Below are 23,474 nucleotides of genomic sequence, written 5' to 3' on the forward strand. Positions count from 1 at the left end.
CTCTGTTCTTGTGTTTGTTTGAAATTTTCCATCAGGAAACATTTTCAAAATTAATATTCCCCAGCACTGTGGTATCCATTATAAACACATCTAGTTCAGTTCTGTGTGCAGTTATATTTCTGCGATGTAACAGTCCAGTGCTTGCCTGATGTTGCTACAGGCACCCAGCACTCCAGCTGTTATACAACTTGCTGGTGTCAGACTGGAATTTTGAAATCAGTGTTTGGTAATACTGAAAAAATGGGCTACTGTGGGGTCACTCTGTACGGTTTTTCATTAATTAGCTGAGATTTAAATTTGCACACACCGTACCTAAACATACTGGAAGAGTATATGTGAGTCATTTTCTGTTGCACAATATGCCAAGTGAGGAAACAAACCAAAATATCTTAGGCAGTTTGTTTCATTGACCGTTCATTAACACTGGCTGCCGTGAATTGTGGCGTTTGTGGCAGCAGGCACAGCCCTTGCTCAGGCTTTGAGAAAGTTGCTCTGGTGTTTTCTGCTGAGAAGACCTGCGGGTCTCCACCCCCACACAGGGGGTTGTGACCTGTTCACAGAGGCACTGTCCCTGCCCTTTGATCCGTGTTCAGAGGCAGTATGAGACTTCGCCCAGCCTCATCTGAGTGTAATGATGAGATTTTCCAGATTAGGTGTTAAACAGGAGCGTATAGCTACTAAGTATGGAACTCATAGAAATATACTTTAATATGTGTTACAACTTCCATGTTAGCCAATGTTGAATGCCTGTGCAATACGCCAAGTGTTGTGCTAGGAACGTTCACGTCTGTTTTCTCATAGATTGCCGCCAAGGTTAGAGAACTCGGCCGCGATCATGGAGTTTTTTAGTGAAGGACTCAAAAAATAGAACCTCAGTACTGTAACATAAAATGCCTTTGCACTGCACCATGATTCAAATCATTAAGAGTGAGTTGAAATTTTCATGATTAATAGTTGCACTTTGCAATAATACTAATATGATTTATAGTGTTCACATTAAACTAGAAAGTATTCAACATTTAGTCATTTCTTTGGAAATGAAGCTTATTTAATACCGGTGAGCTGAAACCCTACCAATATTCAAAACCCTAATTTATTTATTTAGCAGTTGGATGAGTTTTCTCCACTAATACCACATTGCCCAAAAGGCTGCGTTTCATCAAAACAACAAAAAATATCTATTAAAAACCTGAAAAGTCCAATCAGCCTAAAAGTTTGCATTAGATAAACAAGACAGGTAACGAAATGTTTTTATTTTTTAAAGATTGTGTCTGTAATGTACGAGAGGCAGGCCAGACGCCTGACCCCCTTGCACCTTGCTTCCAAGATGACCAAGAAAAGAAGGAACAGCAGTTATGCCAGAAAAGGCCACAGCCGTGCACACCCTACCCGCTGCCCCCACTGCACCTGCCACATGCCCAGAGACCAGGCCTTTAAGAAGTTCGTCATGCGGAACAGCAGAGAGGCAGCCTTCTGGGGCTTTTCTGGGACATTTCCCAAGTGAGTGTCTTTGGCACCTGTGTGTTTGCCAAGCCGCATGGGAAACTACATGACAACGGGAGTCGTGCCATTCACAGCAAGGTGGCAGGGATGGTTCTGTGACCTGAAGCACCAAACAGCCCCCACCCCAAGTTAGACTTACGGGTGCTGCTGCAGGACCTGAAGCCCACGCAAGGAGCTGACTCCCTGGAAATGAAGGAAATGTCTCTGGAAAAAAATAAAATGGAAACTGTACTAAAAAAAAATGTGTTGACAGAACTTGAGGCAATCTGTCTGCAATTGGCCGCAAGGAAAGTGACTCACCTTCCTCTTGCTTCATCCCAAGGGCGTGGCGTCTGTTTTGAACAGTTCACCGTGACCCCAGGGCCTCTGGAGGGCTGCCTTGGAGAACATAGGTGTGTGCACTGTGGCCATCAGGGTCCTAGCAACTGCTACCTCCACCTCGGCTGGGCGCCCAGGGTTTATTCTTTTTTCTCTAAATGTCAGGATTTCTGTGTAGTTTGAAACTGAGAGCCAGGGAGTTTCATCCTAAATGTGTGTTCCTTTCCTCAGGCAAACTTTAGTTCTGCTGAAGTGGCATGCAATTTTACTTTTATTACATGTTTAAAAATGTTCATTGAGGCCCCAATGTGCCCACAGCTCCATGCAAGGCCATGGGTTGGTGAGGGGAGTGGGAGGGGGAGACAGGTGGCTTGGAGTGTACACCTGGAGCATCCCCTGTGAGCACTCAGGAGTCCGGATGATTTTAGACACATCCGGCGTACTGGTGAGGTGGCCCACAAAAGGTTTGCCAAGTTTATTGAGGCAGCTTACATAAGATGGAATATCCTGGGGGAAAAAGGAATGAGCTAGACCAATACTGAAACCATGTTGGAGTGAATGAAGGAGGGATTCTGAGTACGATGGTATGGCTGCAACTCACCTCTGCCCTCGCTCAGACATCTGACAGTGTGGCTGATGCCCAGGGAGTAGAGGGCTCTAAGTGAATGGTTGGAAGCTAACTCACCAAACACACAAGGCTAAAGCAACCCTCCCTGGGGACCCCCTAACAGTGCATCCCAAAGAAGAAAGCAACTCTTTACTACCTGTGCACCTAAGTTTATGATGATGATCTTAGAAGACAGGACCCAGAGGAAGAACGGAAGACACACAGTGGCTCATTTGTCATCTGGGGCAGCAGCGTAGGTGCAATGGGAGTGAATGTTACTGAGCATGCGAGAAACATCCCCGGGACACAGAAGTGCTTCACAGTAATGGTCAGGAAGGTCGGCTGAAGTTACAAGTTCTGCACTTGCTGGTGGGGCAAGGAAGCCCTAAGATTCACAGACTAATGATATTGTGACTTCATTTGTATCTGAGGCCCAGTAGGACCCAGGGAAACATGGGTTATATAAAGAAGAACCAAACAGTGTCCCTACTTTCAAAAACGGCCCAGGTTAGTGGGGAACAAGACACACTGGGGGGAACAAGATGATGTTAGTGCTGGCACACTCCATACAGTCACTGTGAATAGATATAACTTAATACCAAAAAGTACTTAGACTAGTGCCTTGTACTCAAGTTTGTTTGCTACCATTATTTTAGCTAGGGCAACTAGCTAGAATAGATGGATGGTGATAACCATAGGTGAGGATACCAGCTTGGAAAACTCAGAGGACCTAGAAAATGGTGAGTGAACTTTTAGACATATTGAACCTGGAGTTTCTGACATGCAGTGCTCCCTAAGTAATAGGAAGGAGCAGGTTTCTTTTCTAAAGCACTTTGATTATGTTCCGGGCATTGTCGTAAACTGCTTGCCTGCATAATCTCAGTTACTCCTCCCATAATCTTGTCCAGTAGGTAGTATTGTTTGCACTTCACAATTTCTTTAGCAGAACAGTGAGTGAACAGGTTTGTGGCTTAACAATACTGACAGAGGTCTCATTCCTAGAAGGTGCAAGAAGTTCTGACTTATTCTGCTGGGTGTAAGTGGGAAAGTGGGCCAGCTGAAATTTGAACCTGAACAATCTGATTCCAAAGTTGGCATGCTGACCCACTAGAATGGTTGGGACCATTTGAAACCTCTGACCCCTAGTATCTCTTAATACTGGAGTCTATTAAGATATGGTGTCCTACTTCATACAGTGTTAGGAATTTAATAATAAAAATGTATCGCTTACTGGATGGTTACTATGAGCCAGGCAAATTATCATCATCAGTTTTTCCAATAACTCATCAAAGGCATCATAATTAATATTTTACAGCAGTGGAAATTAAGTCTCAGAGATGTTCAAAACTTGCCCTCACTGGCATAGTTACTAAGCAGCAGAGGAGACATTTGAGCTCAGGTCTGTTTATTTCCGAAGTCTATCGCAATGTAGCTTCCAAACTTAGCTGTGTTACAGTTAGTGTGTTGCATCACTGTGTTTCATAAATGATACTGTGAGTCCCATGAATTCTACAACCAACTTACCAAGTTTGAAAAACAGTTTTAGTTATGGAAGCATAGTTAGTGACCGGAATAGTGTTAGTCAAACTTTAAATAGGAATCCCATGTAGATTCCGAGACCTTGTGCTCAATGAAATTTCCAAGGGTGGGTCTCAGAAATCGTATCTTTGGAAGGACCTGATGCGACTTTCATCGGGTTCCCTGAGGACCGTACTGTGAAGAACACTGTAAGGGCCGGGTTAGTTCAGGTAGCCTTGGCTTCCGCACCCTCCGGTTGAAGTCTTACTGCACTTGCATAGTCAGTCCATGAAGCTTATTGCTTCTTCCAATCTCCCACAACTAATGTAGCTGAGAGAAGCACTTAGCTAAGAACCTCAAAGCGATGTGTCTTCTGCCTCTTGTTTGGCTCTGTGTTGTTTCCCACTCTGCAGCCCTTTGCATGGACGAAGCTCCCAGGAAGGCTGTGCGGTAGGACTTGTGTTTAGTGGGAGGTCAAGTGTGACAGCTGCACAGGAGGGAAAGAGCACTGCATGCAGTAAAAAGGAGAGATCTGGCTTCAAACCCTACTTGTGCTTCTCAGAGCGTTGGTTTGCTCTTCTGCTCATCTCGGAGCTCATTTGCTGGAACCTCCTTCATGATGTTGTGAGATAATGTGGTATGTAGTTAGTCTTTCAGTTGCAATACCTACGGCTATCGTCAATGAATAATTTACCTTACTTTTGGAGAGGCAGATCATAGAAGTATTATGGTACATGTAAGGAAGATATATCATCTCTCAGGAATATACTGGAAGAGGCTGGCAAGATGAAACCTGTTTAAGTCTGTGATTCTCCATGAATAATAACATTCCTTTTATTGCAGCCCATCTTACGCTGACTCCGACTGGGCATTCACACTTGGCCTGTATTTCACAGCCACCTCTTATTCATTGTGTCCTGCAGACTATGTCGATTTGACGTACTCTTTCACTTCATGGGGCTGGACGGCCAGCTTGACTGTAGTCCCAGGAAAAAACCTGAGCTTGTAAGACTCAGCGAGTTCTTGATCCCCAGAAACTGAAAGGATAAATGCTCTGAGCCACTAAGTTTCGGTGTAATTTGTTATGTGGCATTAGATACCTAATATCATGACAAGAAGAAAAAGAAACGATCTTATTTCAGCCAGTGACCTTTTGTGTTTCTTGTCCCACAGCATCCAAATCTAACTCTGAGGCCCTCCCTTCTTTACTTAATTTGTAGAATTAACCTAAACAAACAGCTTTCAAGGAGCTGTGTTCAGGGTCTTAGAAACAGAACTGAAGGAGATCAGAGAGAGCAGCTTGCCCCATCTCCACATTTCACAGGTAAAAGTGAGAGCTAATGTTTAGTGCTTCCTATGTCTGGGCATCCTGCGAGGTATCGCTCTCATTTTATAGATGGGTAAACCGGGTCAATACTCCAACCACTTTGCTTTCCTCTTTCGACTGTTACAGAATACCTTTCAGACGGTTCAATTACAAGCACATGCCGATGTTTTCACACAGTCTTGCACAGGAGGGAAAATATCTGTAGCATCCAAATAATCACCTTGGTAGAGACATTTCAGGAAAAGCGAGGGGAACAGATCATAGTTGAACTAGTTACACAAAGAAACAAATGGTTGGCTAAAGGTCAAGTACCTCTTGATGGACTTATCTGGATGGTTGCTGACCGATTTCCCATAATAGGTAAGCGCTTGCCCGGGACAGTCCTTTTCACGTGGTTGTAGATTAATATGCAGTAGTTACTTATCACCCCTCATCACTCTCAAAGGCACCCAGACCTCATCTGTGCGAGTGTGCACAGATGAGGAACTGGAAGCCCAAACCTGAAACACCTGTCCAAGGTCCCACGGGCGGGTGGGTAGTGGCAGAGGCAGAATTAGAACTCAGCTCAGTGTTGTATGTAGCCAGCTGTTCCCCTTCCCCAGCCCCCAGCCCCTAAAAAGCTGTGGGTCAACTTACGGGAATCAAAGGTCAGTAACATACTCCTGTTCCTTTCTGCCTACATAGCTCTCAGCATTTAAAATTTTCCTGGGAGTTAACTTGTGGAACTAGGGATATTTTTCACTCTGTGTTTTAGGTTTCTGGGGGCTGTTTTTCATTTCGTGTCAGGGGCCGGGAGGGAGGAAACAGCTGATACTTCCCTGAATACTTTTGTTCCTTTTCTGTAAGCAGGAATTAAGCAACTACCTGCCAGATTTTATCACCACAATGAATGTCAGCCCAACACTTTACAGGAAGCTTATCGCCCATTTCTGTTCCAACTTGTGATGGTTTTCCTTGGTACATGGTGCGAAGAGCTGAGTCAAGTTGTTCTTGGGACGAGGCACCTCTCCCTCAGGCCACGTGCGCTGACGCTGCACTGGCTCGTTCCGTGAAAGTCAGCCCATAGTGGAGCCTGTGACTGGAGTCAAGGAGTTGCTGTTGCCTTGGCAGCATTTACTAAGAACAAGGTAAGTGACACGCAGGGACATTCAGGAAATCCAAGGCTCTCCTCTGTTCAGAATTTTTGCAAAGAAACATTATAAAGCACTTTACACATTCCATCTCCATGTTTGCATTGAAGTAAACTATGATCTTAGCATTATCTAAACTGCTTCCCTTCAGAAGGTCGTCTAAGGAATGGGCCTCCTCTCCAGTTGGACACTTACCTAGTTCGTGGTGTTTCCCACGTTCTTCTCAGTCCCCTCGACTCCAGTTCAGAAGTTAATAGCTCATATTAGGTATTTAGTTTGTTGATACAAATTAAGGACAGAGAATTGTCCTTCAGTGTAGGGCTAAGTACATGTTCTAGGCCGAGAAAGACAGGTTTTTATCTCCCTGATTTTCTATGAACCGACTCTAGACCTTGGACAAATCAGTAATGCTCTCAACACCATTTTCCTTTTTTGCCAGGTGAGAAAAACTGAACCTCCTACATACAATCATTGTGAGCATTACGTGATAATTTATGCAAAGCATTTATAGTGCCTGGTGCATGGTGAGACCTTAATACATTTTAATTTTTGTTTTCTCCTATTTCCACCTATTTCCTCCTCCCCGCACTCTGCCGTTCCTCGTCTTTTTACTTCTGTCCTATCTCTTCCTTGGTCTTCTGTGCCTTTCCCTCGCCTTGGCTCTTCTTTTATTCTGCGCCTTTGTATGTGTCCCGGTGTTTCGTTTGCTCACGTGTGGGGTGTCAAGGGCCACCCCTAGGGGCAAGAGCGTCACACTCTGATAAACGGGCACAGTAAGGAACACCTTTATCCAATCCGATGGCCTGTCCTGTCAGTCAAAAAGGGGACCTGTGCCCCCGAAACACAAACTTGAAGTTCTGGTGAGGGGCCAAGTCTTGTTGTGACTGCAGAGGGACACTGGACAGGGAAATGCCCAGCGTGGTAGATACCAGCCCTCAAGTTTCTAGCAACTGTGTGGACTTTTAAAAGAGCAACACCCTTGGCTGGGGAGGGAGGCCTAGCCGCGCTGGAGAAGGTCCTGGGTGTGTGTCGTGTGCGAAGGGCCCCAGGGGCTCGGTGGTCTCAGGAACAGAACGCAGCCAGAACTCACTGGAATGGCCTCCTAGTGACAAGTGGAGCAAGGCCCGTGCCAGAAGGATGGGCCATGAGGCGGGAGGAGAAGGCAAGGTCTCTGGGCACAGGTACAGGAAGCACCCCAGGTCTTCCGTCACGTGTCTGCCAGGCAGGTGGGTCTGCAGAGACTGGAGACGGTGCTGGCGTCACGAACTTGCGGTGGTTAATGTTAATACAACAGAAATCTTTAAAAAAATGTTTTCAACTACAAAATTTCAGAAAAGATTTTGCTAAAAATTTGAGAAAAAAAGTAGCTCCTCGTTCCCTCAAAGCAACCACAGTCCCACCACCAAAGACAGCCATCGTCAACATTTTGATGTACGCGTACTCCCTCATAGCCCCCTTTAAGTGTATTTATTAAGTGTGGTTGTCATCAGATTGTTTGTAACATATGCATGTCTGTATTTTATTTTATTCATTTATTTTTAGAGAGGGGAAGGGAGGGAGAAAGCGAGGGAAACATCCATGTGTGGCTCCCCTACTGGGAGCACAACCCAGGCACGTGCCCTGACTGGGAACTGAACTGGTGACCCTTTGGTTCACAGCCCGGCACTCAGTTCAGTGAGCCACATCAGCCTGGGTGCATTTCTGTATGTCTGACATTGAAAGTACAATATGCTCATTTAAAACACTGGGAAGAAGATAAAAATATCTTCGAAGGAGACCTGTAAAGATTTTGCATCATTCATGTCGAGCCCTTCCTATGCATTTTTGTAAACTTGGTGTGGGTTATACCGCATGAACAATTTTGATCCCACTTTTTTCAGTTTATGTTCTACCATACCCATTTCCCCGATGTCACTAAAAACACCGTACCTATCCTCCAAGGTGGTTCTGGTTCCAAGGGGAAGGTGGACGTGGATCAAATGGCACTATAAACAGAAAAGCCAGAGGCAAAGCACAGGTTAGAATAACACTTGGGGATAAACATAAAATGGTTCTACTTGCAATTAGCTCTGTATCTATTGATTATATATAATCAAACATTTTTTCCTTTAACAGTACTTTTAAAGACTTAGAAGTTATTGCCTCACTTCTTTAAAAATGCATTCTTATCAGTGCATTTTTGTAACTGTAAGGGCACTATGCAAACCTAGTAAAATACTAAAACTAGCAAAGGGGACAATATGTAAAAGGCATTTAACTGCTTTGCATCCCAGAGCCCCCGCTCACAAGTTTCTGCTGTTATTATTCTAGAAATACAGTCATACCTCTGTCCTCGTTGGTTCAGAACTCAACCTGGTACTGGTCATATTTTGATGAGAAAAAAATGTTTTAGCACTTGGCGTTTGCCTGCCACTCATCGCACTTGCTAGAACCTGTGAATCACGACACCACGCTGCCAGAGAAAATGCTTCATCAATTGTTGCTCACTTGCCACTTGTTGGAACAAATTAACGAGTACCGAGGTACCACTGTATATCTTTTTTAAAACACAAATGAAAGCACATTTCACCAAGTGTTCTCTACATTGTTTTTTTTTATTAACTTAGTAAATCCTGGTTTCATAGCAAACATAGATTTATCTGATGCTTTTTAACAGATGCATCTTTGTTTACTGAATGAATGTCTAGTATCTAGTATTCTACTGATTTATTTCCAAAAAATTGTTTCCAATATTTTTGGTCATGGTTTGAAAGGTTTTATTATATTTTCACTATTTCAGTGAAAAAAAATGAAGGTAAGGGTTTAGGGCAAACTGCAGGCTATACATATCTCATACAAAGTACAGTAACTTAAAGGAAAATGAAAAAAATGTAGTATCTGGTTTTGCGTTTCAACCCAGAGCCTGTCTTTTCTTTTAATAATGCCATCATCCTTACCAAACGCTCTACTGTTCATTCTGTAACGGTTGTTGATTGGCTCCTGTGACCCGGAGGGAGGACTAACTTTGGGAGGAGTTAGGACTGGAATTCCAGCTGTTTTACAATAGCAACATTCTTTCATTGTTTGTTTTCACAACTAACCCCCTGTTTGGGAAAGTGCTGTGTCACCCTCAAACAAACAGAGTTAAATGTCTTCAAGTTGACTTTCCCGGACCAGCAACCTTTCCACTGCCCTCAAACTAGAGCTGGAAAACACTAACGAGGCCTTGTGTCGTATTTTTAAGTCACCGGGGAATGAGTTGGCATGAGTTTCCCCTTGTAGCTTTCAGTTTTTTGGGGAGGATGAGAATGGCAAAGAAGGAACCATGGATCCTCCGGGCACTATACAACGTGTTTTCTCTGTTCTTAGGCCTTATCCACTCCCCTTGTGGTGGCTAATCCGGAAGGTGGTCATTAGAATCTTTCCTGTCGAAAAGCAGAAGAGTCAGCCAGGTGATTAAATGGACAACCTTGGCCTTAATAAGTTCCTGATCTGCTGTAGTTGCAATAACCTACAATAGTGAGGCTAAACTGATCAATGTCTTCTTTCTGGGGCTAAAGTTTAGTATAAATCAATCACTTATCTTGTTATATTAGGTTATTAATTGCTACATTACTCAGCATATGGAGGTGATATTAACAGCTTCTTTCAAAGAGAAGACTGACCTACAGGGCTTATTATTTATCACTTTGTTTCTTTCATTTTGTCATCTTAAACAAATTCCCTGAAATGGCCAGAGTCCAAAGTGGCTGTTATTACTGTTCAGCTGACTACAGCTTCAAATTCTGGGTCACGGTGAAACTGTGGATGGACTTTTTTCGCTGTTCAACACCTATTTCATGTACCTGATTCTAGGGAGCACACCGAGAAATGGCACAGACACAGAGAGGCATCGGGAAATGAAGCTGGGCTTATCAAGTCAGTTAAAGTTAGGAAATTACTAGAACGCCATGAACTTCCCTCATTCCTTCTTTCTTTTTTTTTTAAGATTATTTATTTATTTATAGAGAGGGGGAAGGGAAAAAGAGGAGAGAAACGTCAGTATGTGGTTACCTCTCACACGGCCCCTACTGGGGACCTGGCCCACGACCCAGACATGTGCCCTGACTGGGAACTGAACTGGCAGCCCTTTGGTTCGCACACTGGCACTCAGTCCACTGAGCCACACGAGCCAGGGTCCTTCTTTCTTTATTCGACAAATGTTAAGTAATAACTCTATGATGGGCATTGTCGTAAGGGCTGAGGATAAAGCAAAATCCTTGTTTCCATGTTCCCATTTATACGGTTTGTCTACATAACTGGTTCACCTGAGGTGTGATTCTACATTCCAAGACCAGAATGAAGTAAAGAAATAGAGGGGGAATAAGGAAATGCCTCCTGGGGGATATTAAAAAAAATACAGAGGCAAAACCCTAGTGAAAGAGCAGCACATAAAAAGAAAGGAAAAGGAGAAAATGAGAGAGAGAGCAAGATATTAAGGACCTCGCCTACATGCTCTTACCTAAGCATTATTCCTATGTCCTCAGGACACACTGTGTATAAATCACCACCTCGGCACCTCACAGAACGAACACAGTGCCTGGAAGGGTATTGTCAAACCTGGATGCAGACGGCCGGATTATTCATCTGCTAATTTGTGGGGCCACAGACAACTCCCAGAATGCCTTCAGGACTCAGCTTGCAAGGACACCACCTCAGAGTTGTGGTATTCACTAATCACAGCTTACAAACCAGTACTTGTATGTCCCGGGTACTATTAGAAGCAGTTCAAACACACGTGCTCTCTCTAATCCTCACAACCACCTGATGAGTTAGGGATTTCTCTTAGCTCAGACCGCTAGAACAAAAATACCAAGACTGGGGAGTTTATAAACAGCTGAAATTTATTCCTCATGGTCCTGGATGTTGAGAGGCCAAGATCAGGGTGCCAGCACAGAGAGGGCCCTCTTCAGGGTTGGTTTATAGCAGCGTTACCCCCACTTTACATATGAGGAAACTGAGGTCCAGAGAAGTCATGGAGCTTACTGAAGGGCACACCAGCGGTATCTGGCAAAACCGGAATACTGATCACACCCATAGGGTGTCATGAAACTGTGACTGATACTGGGCACAGAGGGGGTGAAGAGAACATACCTGTGGTTCTTGCACTCCTGGAGTTTATGGCCATTGTCAACCGGGCACAAACAGTCAGGAGGCTCTGGCCAGAAATAAATAGCAAAGATTTATTCGAGTCTTGGGGTTTTTAAACCAGACACACAACTAGGCAAAATCCAGAATGTTCCTAAGAAGAAAAAACATGGAGCTCCGAGTTCTTACAGTAAAATGTACATTCTTGAGAAGCATCCGTCTTGCATTCTTAGCCCCTGGATTGGTCCAAGATGTTTCCTGCCTCAGCCCACTTGATTCTGGTAAGCTAGCAGCTTCATTATAGCGACTCCATTTTATTTCTTAATTCTTTCCTCTCCATCTAACCCTACGCCGGTTCTCCAGCTTCTGTTTTCTTCCATTTCTTTGTGTTCCTTAGTCCTCCAGCCCTAAGGATGGTCATTTCTTCCATTTCTTTGTGGAAGTATGATCAGGGTGAATGGTGCCCATAACCGGGCTCCCAGTCTTCCCGTGGGCCGCGGCAGGGCCCAGGTGACCTGTGGAGGAGAGACATTTCTCTGGGAAGTGACGTCCTTAGGTCTTTTTTTCTGAGCCGCTGCTTAAAATGGAGGAATATATAGCGAGGTTCTCAACTGCACTAACCTCCCGTGATGAGTCACCACCCAAGGCCTTTCAGCTGTCGCTGACCAGCCATTCCAATGCTCGAGGTACCTTCCCGCCTCCTTGATGCCAAGAACTTTTTCCCTCCTATAATTCTCCAGAATTCCAAGGCCCTTCCCTACCGTCCCAAAAGAGGTGGAAGGAGATGCCCACCCAGGTCCTTGGTCTCTGTGCTCCAGCCCCAGCCCCTGACCCAGGCGCATGACCTGAGCTGCCTGCTGGGGCTGCCAAGTGTCCGCCTTGTCACGTGTCACTCTTCCGCTGTAGGTGGCAAGCTCTGGGAGCCCTCAGTCCTGGTTCACCAATCACTGGGGCTTGTGGTTGAGTCTAACACCCAGGTATTACAGGGAGGCAAAGGGTTGCTCACAAGGACCTGAGCCACACACAGCACAGTCACCCTCTTGCACACGGGGCCTCAGTGCCCGCAGTGCCCAGGCAGAGAGGTCCCTGCCCAACCGCGACCACTGTGCTCGCTGCCGTGGCCTCAAGGTCTGGTGGGCGTCTCAGCAAGGAGAAAGACGCCGAGAGTGCCTCTAAAACGACACCCAGTCTTGTTTTATGTTGCAAAACAAACAGGAAGACCTGATTTCTTTCTGCAACACCAGAAGAGGGTATGGAACGAAAAGAGTGGAGGCGGGAGGTGGAAGCTCGAGCCCACGCTGCACACCCGGTCACGTGGCCCAGGGGACCCGCATGGCGGCTGCCCGCGCGCCCCCGCGTCTCGACCGGCCGGGCAGCCCGGCAGCGCGCGCCGACGGGGCGGGCGCATGCGCAGGGGGGCGCGCCGCCTCTGCCCCGCGGCGAGGGTGTCTATGGAGAGGCGGCGGCCGCGGCTGCTGAGGCAGAGGCTGAGGCTGCGGCGATGGCGCCCTTTCCCGAAGAAGTGGACGTGTTCACCGCCCCGCACTGGCGGATGAAGCAGCTGGTGGGGCTTTACTGCGACAAGGTAACGGCGTGCGGAGCCTCTTGCTCTGGGCGGCGCAGGCGGAGAGGAGGTGCGGAGCCGTCCCTGGGCGGCCTGGCCTGCGCCGCGCCCGCAGCTCCCGGGGCCGCGCGGGGCCGAGCCCGGCCGAGCCGACCGCCGCCTGCATAGCTGTCAGCGCCGTGCTCGCTGCCCCGCATCTTCCCCCCGAGCCCGCGCCCCCGCCCACCCCGCGGCCCCCGACGTGCCCTCGGGGTTGGCGGTGCGGCCCTCCTGGCTCCGGGCCGGCTTCCCGCGGCTGCGGTGGGCCTCCCGCTCCTGCGCCCTCTCAGAGAGGGGTGCGCTCGCTCCCCACCGACCTTCGGGGACTCGGGCCCGCCTTCGGCGGTGGGCTTCCCATCCGCTGGGGGCTGGCCGTTTCCGCGGTTGTTCCCTACCCCCCCCCCCCCCGCACCACTACCCCCGCCCTCCGCCTGGCCGTTTTGGGGGCTCCCGAATTCTTTGCAAAAACCCATCCATCCATCTTCCGAAGCTCGAGCTTGCTCTCTGACTCAAACGGGAAGCTTCTCCCAAGTGCCCCCGGTTCATTGTAAACCCCAGCCTTTCCCTGTTTTGATTTGGGAGAAAAACCAGGTTTCTGGGTGTAGGAACTAGCGAACCTGCTCTCTTCGTTTGTGTGTGTGTGGTTTTTTTTTTGCAACTTTTATTGTTCTGAGCATTGACGCCTTGTAGATTGTATTCTAAGACAGCTATTCCCTGTTGGAATTCTGTGCCAGGGCTCGAATTAAAGGGGCCTCGGAGAAAGTTGGTTTAACCGTGAGGACCTTTTTGGATTCTTAATTGGTGCAGCATATGCTGAACAAGCACTTTAGAGAGGATGGTTTAGGGTCTTTTGCTGATGACTTTAAAAACAGTAGTAAGATTCCACGTTTTTGTCCATTTATGTTGGGGATATTCTGAAAACTCCAGGCAGTTCTGTTTCCTGTAGAAATGAACCAGACACAAAATACATTTAAACAATCATTGTTTAAGCACAGCAAACAACTTCTGTGAAATTTCAGAAATTACGTAGCATCAAGCAGAACCACTGTGAAGGGAGAATCGAGTCTCCTTGCCCGGTGAAGTGGTTGGAGGGTGCCCGGAGTGTTCCTTACTAGGCCACGCTCAAAACCACCAATTGAAAGTGCACCCACAACCATCCTTTCCCTCCTTTCATTTTGAAAATGAAAAAAAAATACCTGGTTTAGATACAGGTTGAAACACCAAGGTATTCTAGAACAGCATTTCTCAACCTGGGTTGCTCTTTAGAATCACCCCCAAAACTGTTATAAGTCCTGTTGCCCCAACCACTGAAATCAGGATCCCTGAGGGTGGGACCCAGGCGTCAAGTGGTACAGCCATAATGACTTCTCTGCCTAGGAGGAACCGCATGTGTGACCTTGGTCCCCTAAGATTATAATGGAACTGAAAAATTCCTGTGGCCTAGTGACATTGTTGCCCTTGTCCCCAAGATATTAGTCATGTGTTTGTGGTGATGCTGGTGTAAACACACCCACTCTGTTGCCAGTGGAGTGAAAGTACGATTCTGTACGATACATACTACTTGATGATAAATGACTATTAGTTGCTATGCATTTGCTATATACTATTAGTCATTTTTTTGGAGTGTACTTCTTACAAAAAAAGTTAACTGTAAAACAGTATGTTGTGTCATGCCATGTGTCTCATGATTGCATTATTTTCTCTTGTACTTGAATTAACCTTTTGTACAGGAACGTGCTGCACACAGGCTTGTAGCCTAGAAGCAGCAGGCTGTACCACCTAGCCTAGGTGCATCCGTGTTATCTGACTGTGTGTGAGTGCCCTCAGTGTTCACACCACAGTGAGATCACTTAATGGTAAATTTCTCAGAATGTTTCCCGTCATTAAGGGGCACATGATTGTATAATTTAAACCTCCTGGGCAATGCCAGTGTGCAGCCAGGGGTGAGAACTACTTATCCAGTAGAAGCATCAAGAATGGGTAACCTGTTAGTTAAGCCGAGAAACCCTGAATTTTTTAGTTAGTTCACTGTAATTTTTTTTTAGCTCCTCGGGGTTTTGAACTTACTCCGACAGTATCCTTTATTTGCAGCAAAGAAACAAAATAGAGAGGTTTTTTTTTTACTTTCTCAAAATCAAAAAGGGAAAGTTAGTGAGAATTAATGGAATCTGAAGTCTTCTCTCCATTTTAAAATGATTTGGGGAGAGGTAGTTTGGCGGCCTTGTCGTGGAAATTTTTCTGCATGTGTACATTTTCCTAGGAAGTTTGTGGATTTCCAAATGCCTGATACTCTACTAAAAATAAGCGAGAATAACAAATTGTAAGATAAACAAAATTTTGACAGTTAATTTTGTGTGTCATTTCTTAGTGATTGAGAACACTAGAACAAGTTTTGAAAATACAGTGCCATTTAAAAAACAATTATCTGAGTCAAGTAAGATTCTTTTTAGTAGTTAAGTGTTCCTCTTGCAATAACTAGAAAGCATTTTCATTTTGACATATCATAAGTAAAACTCATCACTAATTCTCAACTAATTGCATGTAGGTAATGAGGTTGCTGTATGTATTTGTCAAGAAGGTTAATAGTTCAGTTTTCTGACCTGTGGACCAAGATGATTTAGGGAAAAAAAACTGCATAAGAATTCTATATCTGGATTTTTTCTTGATACTAATATCTAATGAAACTCTTTTCTAGGACATTCTTTGGGAGCCAGTGTGGAAAAAATAAGTGTCTTATAATGGCTGAATAGTCTTTTTTTTTTTAAATGTCATTTATTTATTTGAGATAAGAGAAGGGAGAAAGAGAGGGAGAGAAGCATTAGTGTGAGAGAGAAACATTGATGGGTTGCCTCTCACATGTGCCCCACTAGAACTGAAGCCACTCAGGCATGTGTCCTGACCGGGAATTGAACTGGTGACCTTTTGGTTTGGTGGACAACACCCACCCAATTGAGTCACATTGGTCGGGGCGTGGCTGAATAGTCTTAAAGTACTATTTATTTTTATTCACTTACCACCCCAAGTTTTGCCTTCACTGTCTTTTGGTTGCACAGGCCAGGTATATCCAACCCAGTCTGTAGTAAAACTTTACAAAATGAGAACTAGTTTATTTTTTAATCCTCACCTGAGGATATTTTTTCATTGCTTTTATAGAGAAGGGAGAGAGGAAGGGACAAAGAGAAACTTCCCTGCGAGAGAGAGACATTGATCAGTTGCCTCCTGTATGCGCCCTGACTGCAGATCGGACCCACAGCCCAGGCATGCACCCCGACCAGGCATCCAGCCCACAGTCCTGTGGTCGATGCCCAGCCAGCTGAGCCACCTGGCCAGGGCATAACACATTGTTTTTTAAAAATTGAACAGATACAGCTTTATGAAAAAATTATTTAGTTTTTTTTGTTTTTCTACTTCTTGGCATACTTGTAAAAACTGTTACTTATTGGCATTGAGAAGATTGATTTATTTGAGAGAATGTTGAATTGACAGCTAGGAGAGGAAGGAAAAGGGAATTTAATGAGTTCTTACTACATGCTTATGTTATTACTTTAAATCCTCACAAGAGCCCTGGGAGACAAGTATTATCCCTCATATAAAGATGAAGAAACAGACTTAGTGGTTAAATAACTTACCCAACTTATTCAACTAGTAATTAGGGAGCCTGAATTTCAATCTTAGGATTTTCCCCTTTTTGAAGCCCATGTTTTTTGTTTTACCTTACTGATTCTGCTGCTTATTACTACCTGTATGATTTTATGCAAAACATCTTTCTGTGGGTCACAGGTTTTTCTATACGTAGAGTTAGTTTGACCAGAGATAGTTGGTTTCCTTCATTAAGTGTAAAGTTATCTTTGTTTAAATGAGAACGTTGTCTGGCTGAGTACAAAAAGTACAGACTTATTTGGGGTAATGATAGTGATTGGGTTTTGTTATTCTATTTTCATATCTGCTTTTGAATTATTATCTAGTATTTAACTGACACATAACTTTTCAAATCAGTTTGAAGCCATACTGTAAGATTTTAGGCTGTATAGTGCCCAAGACAGAAAGTTAGGTATACATTTTAAAAATTGGGGAGATACCATGTTACTGGTTGTTAAATTTGTTGGTTATGTGTATTCTGTTTTACGTAGTTTTTTTTTGTTTCATTGAATTTGCCAGGTATCAGATTATAAAAGTTTGTAGCTCACTTAGGAATTTTTATATCCTACCTTAGAACATTATTTTTCAACATATGTCCTATGACCCATTTTTGGGACATTAAATTTGTGGGTCAGAAACAACATTAAAAAACTACATCCGGGTTAGAGAAGAAAATGCTGTGTGCTGAAATTTGTTTGAAATGTTTGTGATACGTGTGTGTCTAGATTGCACTGTATTTGATACTAACAAACGGTTGTAGTTAAATACTTTGGAAAAACGCTTCTTTACAGCAGCATTTCTCAACTGCAGCATCACTGGCATCGTTTCGGGGGATTCTGTGTCCTGGGTGCTGTCCTGTGCAGTCACGGGACGTAAGGCAGATTCCTGACTTTCACCCACTAGATGTCAGTAGCACTTCTGCAGCGGTGAAGTCCAAAAATGTCCCCAGACCTTGCACATTGGTGGTGGGGCACAAAATGGACTGCCTTGGGAGAACCATTGCGTGAGAGCTGACATTCTTTTTGACAATTTACTTTGTTGGATCTGAAAAGAGAGCTTTATGATTGGGATTAGCATTGTATCTTGCAGAAAGAAGATAGGTTGCAGAAATGTCCAACTTTCTGGTGTCTCTGGGCCACACTGGAAGAAAAAAGTTGTCTTGGGCCACACATTAAATACATTATGTTATGTAATCACAAAAAAGTCGCATGTTTTGAGTAAATTTACGATTTTGTGTTGGGCCGTATTCCTAGCCATCCTGGGCTGCGTGCAGCCTGAGGGTCGCAGGTTGGACAGCCCTGGTAGAGCCATGGGGATTTGATCTCTGTGTTCTTACTTACTTACTACTTGTCTGATTTGGGGCAAGTTATTTTCTCTGAGTCTCAGGTTTTTTCACGTGTAAAATAAGAATTATAATGACTACTTTCTAGGACTGTTGTAGGAATAGCATCTAAACTACTCAGCGCTGTGTAACATCATAGGCCGCAGTGTGTCCCAGGTAGTACTAGTGTGCAGGGTTGTTTTCTTCTCAGTCAAGTCTGTGTGTTCAATAACTCTGCAGAGACAAAATTTAAAAAATTCATATAAACAGATTTTTTAAAAGTTAAGTTGTATATTCTCTGCTTGGTTTTTTAACTGCTAAATTTATCGACTTGAGTATTAGGTTAGAAACAGTTGCTTGCCCTGACCAGGGTAGCTAAGTTGGTTGAGCATCGTCCTACAGAGTGAAGTTGAGTCGCTGGTTTGATCCCTGGTCAGGGCACATGCCTGGGTTGTGGGCGCTGCCCCCATAAATGAAAAGCCCAGGTAAGCTTTTTGTGTTATATTCTGTGTTCTTTAAATGCATTATTAAATTTCACAGGAATCCTATGTGGTAGTTTAGTATTATTATTAGCCTTATTTTACAGGTGAAGAAACCAAGGTACTGAGCATTTTAATGGCTTTTGCTGGCAGAGATAGAGTCACACCTAAGCAGTCTGGCTCCAGAGGAACCTCCATGCCGGGTTGACTCAACACACAACATAGAGTCCTTCTATAGATCTGATTTGGTTTTTCCGTCTGTGTCACGGACCCAGGCTTCACCTTAGATGGCCATTAAATTCGAAAGATTTTCTAATAGTCCAGTGAGAATGTATGCAAAATTCTCTGCATGTCTTTTAAGATGCTGTTTTCCTTAACTCCTGTGAGGTCATTTTTGAAAAATATATGTATTTATTGGGTTTAGAGAGACAGGAAGGGATGGGCTGAAGGAGAGAGACAGACATTGATTTGTTGTACTTATGATGCATTCATTGGTTGAATCTTGTATGTACCCTGACTGGGAATCAAACCCTCAACCTGGATTTACCAGGACAGTGCTCTAGCCATGGGAACTACCTGGCCAGGGCCTCAGACATTTTTTTTTACTTTTTTGCCATGCTTTTGTTTTTTAAAAAATGTATAGCCATTATTAATGCTTTCTTTGACTTTTATTTCTGCTGATTTTTAACTTTTTAAAGAATAAAGTGATACATGGTAGTATTTGCTGAAATTAAATACTAGTGAATTTTGTTGTGATCTTATGTGGCATTTCTTGGAATAAAAATCAACATTGAAATTTAAAAAAAAAACCTACGTAGGTTTAACCAAATCATTCTGTGTTGTTTTGTATGATTTAGGAGCTAAAGTTTGAAAAAAATTACAAGAATAATATTGGGTTAGCCAAAAAGTTCATTTAATTTTTTCATAAGATGGCTCTAGTAGTGCTTAGTTCTCTTTAACTTCCTTCGAAATAGTTTTGTTAGATGATATTGTGACAGCTGTTGTATCAGTGTGCATTTTTTAAAAAACTTACCAAAATTGGCGAATTTTTGAGCAGCCATTTTAATACTGAAAATGGAAGAAAATATGCAACATTTTTGTCATATTATGCTTTATTATTTCAAGAAAGGTAAAAACGCAACTGAGATGGGAAAAAAGATTTGCGCAGTGTGTATAGAAAAGGGGCTCTGACTGGTCGAACGTGTCAGAAGTGGTTTGTGGAGTTCCTTGGTGCTATTGACATTCTAAACAAATAATTCTCTGCTGCGGGGCTGTCTTTACAGTGAAAGATGTTCAGTAGCTTCTACCCCTGGCTTCTATCCACTAGAATACAATAGGGGGAGGTAGCTGACATACTCAAAATATCCAGATCAATAAAGTTATTGGTGAAAATGAAAAACATATCTTTTATAGAAAAATCTAAATGGACTTTTTGGCCAATCCAGTATTTTAGGATGTGAAAATTATATGAAAATCAAATTTCAGTGTTCATAAAGTTCTTTTGAAGTACAGCCATATTCTTTTGTATGACTTAATACAAAAGAAATACAGCCACATTCTTTTGCTGTTACTTTTGTGTAACAACCTAAAATATTTACTACCTGGCCCCCCCAAAAAGTTCTAACCCGTTCTAGATAATTAACTTACGTATTGTGGTTACTATTCATTGTCTTATTTCCCTTCACTTACATAATAGAATGTAAGCTCTGTAAAGGCTGAGAAGTCATTTTTGTTAACTGATGTATCTCAAGTATCAGAAGCAGTGTCTGGCTTATCACGGCTGCTCATTAAGTATATCTGAATAGAGTAAAAATGCATAAATTTATAAAACTGCATGATTAATGTTCAAAATGATAGCTAACATTTACTAAGCACTAATTCATTTTAATCTCACAGGTACCATGTGAAGTACAGGGGTTGTTATTATCCCCATCTAACACCAACAAAGCATTAAGACATGGAGGGAGAAAATTAACTTACTTATGGTTACACATGAATAAATGGTAGAGCTGGTATCTGGTCTTAGAGAATCTGACCATCGGTCCAGTTTTCTATAAATGACTCTTAATACCTAATCCATATGGCGTTTTACAGAAAGTAAATGTATAGTGGAATAGTTTTGCTTTAGTAATCTTCTCTGATGCCTTGTTAAGAGCCTACTATCCTGCCGAGAACGGGCAATTAAGCCGGCGTGGCCTGTGCTCCATGTCAGGACACTAGATCAGACTTCACACAGCAAGTCTAGGAAGGGTGGTCTTAGTAGCTTCTTCCCCTCCATTTGCTGTCTGTTGTTTCTAACCTCATCAGGTTTCCTCTTTGAAATGAACTTTGAAACTGGAATTGATATAATTGAAGGTAGATTTAATACGGCAATGGAGGCAATGCAGGGTTTGAATATTTGAACTTTAACTTGAATCAAATTGATACTATGTATGCCTTGAACATGAGAACTGAATATGCCATTTAAATGTAAAAAATTGGATACTCATAATACTGAATATTATGTCAGAATAGTCATCTTCTCTTTGAATAGTAGAATTTAAAAATGACTGTATATATTTCTTTATGTTTTTATTGGTGTGTTTCTTTCCTTCAAGTGTGTTTACTTTCTTACGTCCTAGGTTCCCACTGTGCTATGGTAGTGCCTCCACTTCAGAAAAGTATGAGGTTTCTAATAAAAGCTGCTAAGTGTTTATCCCAGTTTTCTGTTAAAAAATTAGTTCCTCTAAAATTGTCTAACAATGTTCTAATAGCTCAATACTTTATAATTATTTTCGGAACAGAGCAGACTCATCTTGGTATTAAAGTTTAAATGAACTATAATAGAATACTTTTGAATTGTTTAAATTGTAAAAGTAGTATAATAGCATGAAGAACATTTTAAACAAAGAAAAAAAGCACTTTTTAACAGCTATTTTTTACATTGTTGTTACACCATTATTGAATATATTCCCTGTGCTGTGCTTTATATAGCTCTTTTAATGCTTACTTATAACTTGGTAGAGTATCCTATTTAGCATATATATAAACTAATGGAATTTTATATTTAGATTTCGTTAAATCCCTTTTATTTAAAGAAAACATAAATTTAACCAAATACTTTAACCGAGTAAAGTATGAGAGATATTTGACTATGTACAAACTAAATAGGATGCATTTAAATATTTTGTTGGTGAATATTTACATGTACTTATTTTGTCTTTCTTTTTAAATTTTTATTCAGCTTTCTAAAACCAACTTTTCCAACAACAATGATTTCCGTGCTCTTCTGCAGTCTCTGTATGCTACTTTTAAGGAGTTCAAAATGCATGAGCAGATTGAAAATGAGTACATTATTGGTTTGCTTCAGCAACGCAGTCAGACCATTTATAATGTACATTCTGACAATAAACTCTCTGAGATGCTCAGCCTCTTTGAAAAGGGACTGAAGAATGTTAAGGTGAGTTGTGAAAATGGGTATTTAGTGCCATAACCTGCGACATCCTCTGGTATTTCATTGGCAAAAGTTGTTAGCATTTTATAGTAAATGATGTTGTGTTAAAGAAAAAAACCATTTTGACACTTGTTAATGGCGGTAAGGAAGAATTTATTCAAGGTGTTACTACAGTGGGGTTCAGCTCTGAGTGTAACAGGGACAAGTGGGGATTTAGAGTTAAGGAGCAGGGTGGGGGCAGGAAAACGACCAAGAGGAAAGAAACATCAAGGTTAAGGAGGTTCTTGCCAGACTGACAGTTTTTTTTTTTTTCCTGAAGACAGACCAGGGTATAAGATCTTGGGTGAATGGATATCGAGGGGGATAAGATGCTAAGAATTGGGGCATTTTTTTGAAGACTAGATAGACTCAGGATGACTTTGCTAAAAGTGCACTAGGTGTGCCAAGAACAAAGCTCAAGGTTGGATCTAGTTAAGAGGGCTTAGCGGAACCGCAGTCAGGTTTGATAACATCTGTCAGTTATATCTTTGTTACTGTAATAATCAATCTTATAATGAATACCACTCTCTAAATCTTAAACTTATTTTGAAGTGAAATTTTAATTACCATAAGATTTTTACTTTCTTATATTTGCTGAACTCTTATTATATAGAATGAATGAACACTTTAATTTTTTTTTTTTTAAAGATTTTATTTATTTATCTTTAGAGGGGAAGGGAAGGAGAGAGGGAGAGAAACATCAATGTATGGTTGCCTTTCATGCATCCCCTGCTGGGAACTGGCCTGCAGGGAACCAGCCTGCAACCCTGGTATGTGCCCTGACTGGGAATCGAACCGCGATTTTCTGGTTCGCAGGCCCGCGCTCAATCCACTGAGCTACACCAGCCAGGGCCTTGAACACTTTAATTTTATAAATTATATTTATTAAAATTAAATGCTAGCTAAAATGTTGACTATATTTTCTTTCTCCATATTTTGGGCACAGTGTTTGTTAAACAGGATGAAGTTTTTTTAAAGTATTGGTTTATTTTTTAATTTTAGAGGGAGGGTGGGGGAGAGGGAGAGAGAAACATTGTTGTTCCACTTACTGATAACGTCCCCTGGTGAATCCTTACCTGTGGCCTGACTGCATGGAGCCCTATCCAGTCAGCCGTGGCCCATCCTTGCAGCCATGGCTATTGAAACGATGCTTTTTCAACTGGCCAGGGTGAGAAACGGACAATTTTTAATTGATAGCATAAAGCTAGTTTTCAGTGTGGTTTAGGATAATGATAAAGAGAGGTTTTTCTATGACTACTGCTATGAATTATAGGATGTTTAAAATTTGGTCTTTGTTTATTCCCTGCTGGTTTGGTGAAGCACAAATGTAAGTTGCTGTGCACCATGTCAAACCACCATGTACCGGTCACCTAGAGAATTGTGTTCTGTCTAGAAAGACTATTCTGCAGTAGGGAAGAGAATGACGTGAAGGGAAAGAAAAGGCATAAGCA

General features: G+C 42.8%; 1 protein-coding gene and 1 long non-coding RNA gene across 3 annotated transcripts in view; both read left to right on the forward strand.

Annotated features, from left to right (window-relative positions):
- Positions 1-5,876: 5,876 nt before the first annotated feature.
- On the forward strand, positions 5,877-6,960 carry LOC128628454 (uncharacterized). Its single transcript, XR_008392865.1, has 3 exons — positions 5,877-5,920; positions 6,123-6,400; positions 6,843-6,960. It is a non-coding gene; the product is annotated as an uncharacterized LOC128628454 (long non-coding RNA).
- Positions 6,961-12,900: 5,940 nt separating this feature from the next.
- FBXL5 (F-box and leucine rich repeat protein 5) overlaps positions 12,901-23,474 on the forward strand; it is a 38,243-nt gene continuing 27,669 nt past the window's right edge. Inside the window, exons 1-2 of one of the 2 annotated variants that reach the window (XM_037126848.2) lie at positions 12,901-13,094; positions 21,775-21,990. In XM_037126848.2, the coding sequence (XP_036982743.2) occupies positions 13,011-13,094; positions 21,775-21,990 (300 nt within the window). In that variant the 5' untranslated portion in view covers positions 12,901-13,010. The remainder of the gene's footprint in view (positions 13,095-21,774; positions 21,991-23,474) is intronic. The other variant, XM_037126847.2, reaches the window with a different exon arrangement.

The sequence above is a fragment of the Artibeus jamaicensis genome, unplaced genomic scaffold (genome assembly GCF_021234435.1).
Source record: "Artibeus jamaicensis isolate MK-2021 breed Jamaican fruit bat unplaced genomic scaffold, CSHL_Jam_final contig_76, whole genome shotgun sequence".
In the NCBI taxonomy this organism is placed as follows: domain Eukaryota; kingdom Metazoa; phylum Chordata; class Mammalia; order Chiroptera; family Phyllostomidae; genus Artibeus; species Artibeus jamaicensis.